Here is a 6000-nt window from a genome sequence, read left to right as displayed (position 1 = left end):
TGGAGTTGCCAGACTCATAGGTTTTGGACTAGATTTCCCTAGTCCAACCATCTATGTCAAGTTGTGCCAGGGGAGGCTTGGATTGAGAGGCTTAGATTGGAGATTGGGAAGAACTTTTTCTCCAGGAGAGTTGCTAAGCATTGGAAAGAGCAGCCCCAGGGTGGTGGTGGAGCCACCATCCCTGGAGATATTCCAAAGACGTACAGGTGAGGTGCTGAGGGACACAGTTTAGTGATGGGCTTGGCAGTGTTAGGTTACTGGTCGGACCCAATGATCTTAATGGTCTTTTCCAACCGAAATGCTTCTATGATTCTATGAATTTTGATTGTCCTTCTGCATCTCTCTGCCTTTATTCTCCACCTTGTATGCAGACGGAGTGGCACTCTGTGCTACCAGAAGCCGACGCATCTCCCGTCCCCAGCCGAGACAAGGCGTGGCACTCAACAATGCACCGCAGGTTGAGGCATCGTTCCGGTGCCTGCAAGCAGCCCCGTATCCGGTGAGCCAGAAGGCACACAGGGTGATACTGCCGGGCCTCGATGAGCCTCGCCTCGCAACGCAACACCTCCCCAGGGCGGAGGGGAAGTTGCCTGCTGCCGGGGATCGCATCCCCACACCTTCGGGCCGCCTCACCCGTTGCCCTCTCTGCCCGCCGGCCCTCAGCGACCGCCTCGCGCCACATCTCCCGGGCCGCCCCCGGAGGAGGGGCCACTGCGGGACGGCGGGAGGGGCTAGCGTGGGTCCCGCAGGGGCCAGGTCCCCTCGGGGCGGGCTGGGGCGCATCGCCCGCGCCGGCAAGGGGGGCTGCGCCCTCTGATGAGCCCGGGCGATGGGAGGTAGCGCGGCGGGGCGGGGTGATCGCCGCGGCCCTAATAAGGCTGGCGCTGTCCCGAGGGCCGTTCGCCTCGGTGCCCTGCGCTGCCCGACGTCCCGGCCGCCTGCCCCCCAGCATGGAGTGCTTCCCCAGCCTGGTGCGGGCGCTCACCTCGCTGCTGGGCGCCCTGGCGCTGCTGCAGCTCTCGTTGTACCTCCGAGTGCCGTCCCGCTACGGGAAGCACGAGGAACGGCCGTGCAGGGCGCGGGGCCGGCTGCCGGCGCGCTGCGCCTGGTTCCTGCAGGAGCTGCCCTCCTTCCTGGTGCCCGCGCTGTTGCTGGCGCTGCGCAGCCCGCCCCGCCTCGAGCCGCTCGGCTGCCGCCTTCTCTGCTGCCTCTTCTGCTGGCACTACTTCTACAGGTACCGCCGCCGGGCAGGGCTCCCGCGTTCCCGCGCCTCCCCGCTCCGCCGCCCGCCCGCCGCGCTGTCCGGGTCCGCCTCGCCGCCGGTCCGTGGCGCTCGGGGGACGGGCGGGGCAGAGGCGACTGCCCAGAGCTGCAGCCTCCTCCCGGGACGCGGAGGAGACGGCAAACCGCGGGGAACTGCGAAGACGCGCGCACCGGGGCCGGGTGGGGCTGGGGTAGGTCTTGGTTGCAGCATCGCTCCCTCCCGTGTCAGACGCAGTCCTTCGAGTGATCACCAGCAGCAGGAAGCCCCTGAGCTCTGCTCGAAACGTAGGGGCAGGTCGGGTCGGCATCTCTCCCCCGTCCCGGCCGCCGGGGGAAGGAACAGGTGGTACTTGGGTGTTTGAAGCAGGGAAGAGGACGTATGGTTTGGGTTTTTATCTTAGAAACAAAACAAACCTAACCAAACCAGAGGTTTGGCTAAACTGGAGCAAAATTTTTGGACGAAACTAATCCAAATATTATGTAAAGGAGCATGCGAAGCGCTTGTTGCGGGCAGGAGAAGCGCAATATTGCAGCGCCGGGAGCAGCGCCGGGTGGCAAATGGGTAAACCATGAGCACACGCGTGAGGATGGCCCGGACGCGAAACCTCCGTGGCACTGCGCGGGCAAGGAGTGAGCGAGCCGCCTTGCTGTGCTCGCAGCACAGGAGGAAACATAAGTCACTGCAGGCTTTCCATACTGCAACACTGAAGTTGGTCCTGAATGCTCAATTCATCATTCCTACCTCACTACCAAAATACCATCTTCTCTTTTTTTGTTTTTTTTTTTTTTCTTTTCAGATACTTTGTCATATCAGATGTCAATGATGCTGTAACTCTAATTAATTATATATTTACAATTAGGAGCTGAAAAAAAAAGTAGCATTTTGACACACTGTTGGTGATAACTTTGGAGTTTAATCTACAGTTGTCACCTGGTTCTTAAGTCGGTGGTGTACATCACCAGAATGTATCTGTGGCATATTGAGTTGAATGCATTTTATCGTCTGCTCCACTTCCATTTTCTATGGAGTTCTTTCATTAGGAGTTTGAATTTTAGTTCTCTGTTCATGAAAAAAAAAGGGCTTTTCGCAAATGGCAAGTACATGTGAACAGCCACGTAACTTCTGAGGCAAGACTCTTTCTGACTTGGTTTGCCTTTTTTTTAACCCCAATTCCTATTTCTTATTTTACTTCCAAAAAATATAAAACATTCATGTAATAATCGACCAGAAATTATTATTTGCAACTCAACCAAAATCACTATGTTGAAAAGACAACTGCTCTATCTCTACAGACAATTTAGGGATAAAACCTCCAGATTGTTGTAGATAAGTTTAAAACAGCAGTTTAAAGCACTAAAGCACTATATTAGAGATATATTCATTATTGTTAACATTCTCTTTGCTGCGCTAAGTCAGCTGGAGAGCACTACTGATAAGCCAGTGGGCTCCCAGAAAGCTAGTTATATTAAACACATGTGGTTACACTAAATTTAGTTTAATACTTTCTGCTGTTCTCAAGAATTTCTGATCATTTCAGAAACACAGAAGTCAGTGAGCACCACTAGACAACTGAAAGAGATGTTACCCTACTGATAAAGCATCCATCTTTTGAGTCATAGGCTTCTTTTTCAACATCATAGGCAGAAGCACTGTGTTTTCATTCATTTTCTTTCACAAATACTTTGGAGGTCTTCTCATCTGTGTCTGGAGTGTACTTTCTTTCTTGTAAAAATAAAAACCCTCATTTTAACCAGCAAGTCTGTATAACAAGCAATTTTGTTTCTGATACTGCGTGTTACTCCAGTGTTATTCTTACAGTGCACAGCCTCTTCTCATGCAAGCCATTCAGAGAGTCTTCTGAATCAATGAACATTTCAAATGTTGCATCAAATGTTAGTGCTCTATTGATATGTAAAAGAGCAGCAGAAATCACAAGTTAGGAGTTTTTCTGGGTGTCACCTGATGCTGTGGGGCCAGGCATGTTTTTTTTGAGGAATCCTTGCTAGAATGATCAATGGCCACAGAGTTTTGGTTATAATTAGAGCTTTATTATTGTATAAAAATATTAACAATCGGTATAGCTTGTTAGCTACAATTTCTGGTAAAGCTTATTGTTACACAAAATTTTTAGCAATGGGCATACCTTACAGTTAAATGAGCTTTCTTATTATCTAGAATTTTAATAACCTAGATTTTTATAATCACCTAGACCCTCTGCAGATCAAGTCAAGTTCTTAATAATCAGCATGTGATACAATAATTGTAATCTAGACTCAGACTTTACCGAAAAGAAAATGAGTTGCTCCCTCAGCCCTTGGAAAAAGAAGACGGGGATGGTGGTGGCATCCCTAATCACTGTGGGATCATGGGGTTTCCCATGCAGCAGCAGTTTGCAGACAAAGTCCACTTGCAGTTTCTGGGCTTTACAAGGCAGAATCTCAGAGGCTATTACACTTCCCTGTTCCATAACGGGCACCACTCCATCCTGGTGACAATGCTGGTGGGCAAACTGTCTCATCACAGTGCTGAAAAAAGGGTAGAAGGAGGTGGGGTGGGGTAGGAGGTGGCGATAGGCAATCAACACACTTCTGCATTATGGTTGTTTGCCTTGTACATTCTGGTTATTTGCACTGGTTATGATAACCATATTACCAGGGGTTAGGAGCAGGTGGTACTGGTCACACTGGGTTAGGGCTTTTCATCAGCACTATAGTATTTGTAAAGAGATTCAGTGTTTTGATATAACAGCGAGACTTTATCCTGGTATTTTTTGTTTATAATCTTTACTGGAAATAGTAACAACAGTTTTAAGTACTTTTGTGATTAAGCTTGACTGCAAGTAGAATGAGTAAAAGACAATTGATCAATAATACATTTACATGATGGCTGCAGCCTACTCCAGTTTTTCTGACTTTCAAACTTTGATGTAAATAAAGCTGTTCCACTTTTAATTCTTTTTTGGTAATCTACTCCTAGTTTTGCAGCTGCTGATGACATCTGTATTTAAGCAGTTCTTTATATTTGTGTGAAACAGAGAAAAGTTTCTTCGTGTATTGATGCATGATTTAGTGACTTCTTTCTCTCCACAGGGAAGGTTTTCTCATTCCTAATTTTGTCTCATCTCATACCAAACGTGCATACAGAAGGGAAATTTTGATTAGACATGTGTCCAGAGGGACATTATAGTCCATAACAGAGAAACATGGCTTTTTAAAGCAACACTATGCTAGCTATTCTACCTTCCTGTATGTTATGACCAGCTGTGCTGCCCCACATGACTGAAGCATGTATTTTGGAGTAACTTCAACTCTTGACCTGATGACCCCAGAAGATGAGGAATCCATCGTTCTCTGTGGAAAATCCATTTTTCTTTGGTAGCATAGTTTTCTGAACTCTTTAACTAACACTTGAACAAGATGTTTTAAATGTTTTGCTTGAATTTGACTAGCCTTGATTTTCTCCCAATGGTGCTTGCTCTTTCTTGTTCTGTGCTAATTTAAAGCCCTCCTTAGTATCCTTTAGTATTTTCTTGCTGTGTTATCACTTATAGAGTAATCAGATCATTTTTCAGTTTGCTTGTTGCAGACCTGTCAAGTCCTCCATCTGCACCAGTGTGATCCAGGTAGTACAGGAGGACATGATCGTATTTCTGACAGATTGGCTACTGCACATGATAAAGTATTTATGACAAATTTATGATTTTATAGTGGGTGTGTGCCAGCTACAGATAACAGACATTCCTTCATCTGACACAGAGAGTGGTGCAGACACGCAATACTTCATCCAGAATGAAGTTGGTAGGATAAAATTACCTTTTCATAAATTTAGGAACAGATTTAAAGAAGAAAAAGTAATTTGTCCTGCTTTTGGATGTGGTGTCAAGCAGCTGCAACGTATTTTAATTTGATCTGAGGTATCCTAAACCAGATTTATAATGTCAGTGAACCGTAGCTGAAAACCCTCAATGCAAGATATTTTATTCTGTCAGCCCTGGGATAATTTCTATATCTTTTTTCCTCTTTTCTTATATCTCTTTTAAAATGAAGACATCAATGTTGTTTGTAGAATACACCATCAGAATTGTAGTACCATATCTGGAGAAAACATCACCTTACAGTTCCCATGTGCTACTCCCATGCTTACAGATCAGAAGAGCGATTTTTGTTTTGGATTCACACTAGGAAGCCCTTTGTTTCCAGGCTACTTTGGGCACCCTGAAGCTGGTGTAACCACAATTGTAATGCAGATTACAATCTGCCACTCTTTAGAAATGGCTTTTATCTGTATGTCTGTATTTCTTTGATTTCAAAGTAACTTTTTTGTATGGGCTGAGTGCTCAGTAATGCTGTCCTACCCACAGTGACCTTCACCAGTTGTCTAGAATGTGTGCTACATGACAGCTATTTATTGTCAGACCATTGAGGAATAGGCTGGAGTGTTGTAAGGACCATTCTAACCTGAAAACTCCCCTTGAGCCAGATCTGGCAGCTGGTCTGCTCCCATCCGGCCCACTGCTGAAAGAGAAGGGAAACAGTCATCTGGGTACTAACTGTTGGCCAGAGAGCCAACCCTCCCCTGGTGCAGTCAAAGACTTGCTGTCTGAGAGAATGCAAGAGAGAGGTGGATGGAGCCAGGAGACCTTCCTGCCTTGACCCAGGAGCATCGGTCCTTGGTGAGCCTGCGGTGAGCTGGCATAGTAGCAGAGCAGTGTGCTCCCCGTCCTTGCCACCACTAGG

General features: G+C 47.1%; 1 protein-coding gene across 1 annotated transcript in view; it reads left to right on the top strand.

The window, feature by feature from the left end:
* The first annotated feature begins 862 nt into the window (after positions 1-862).
* SRD5A2 (steroid 5 alpha-reductase 2) overlaps positions 863-6000 on the top strand; it is a 28939-nt gene continuing 23801 nt past the window's right edge. Inside the window, exon 1 of the mRNA XM_061990551.1 lies at positions 863-1234. Coding sequence (XP_061846535.1) covers positions 951-1234 — 284 coding nt within the window. The 5' untranslated portion in view covers positions 863-950. The remainder of the gene's footprint in view (positions 1235-6000) is intronic.

This window comes from Colius striatus, chromosome 2 (genome assembly GCF_028858725.1).
Source record: "Colius striatus isolate bColStr4 chromosome 2, bColStr4.1.hap1, whole genome shotgun sequence".
In the NCBI taxonomy this organism is placed as follows: Eukaryota; Metazoa; Chordata; class Aves; order Coliiformes; family Coliidae; genus Colius; species Colius striatus.
Note: the sequence above shows the minus strand (reverse complement) of the source record. Positions and strands in the feature narration are given on the sequence as shown.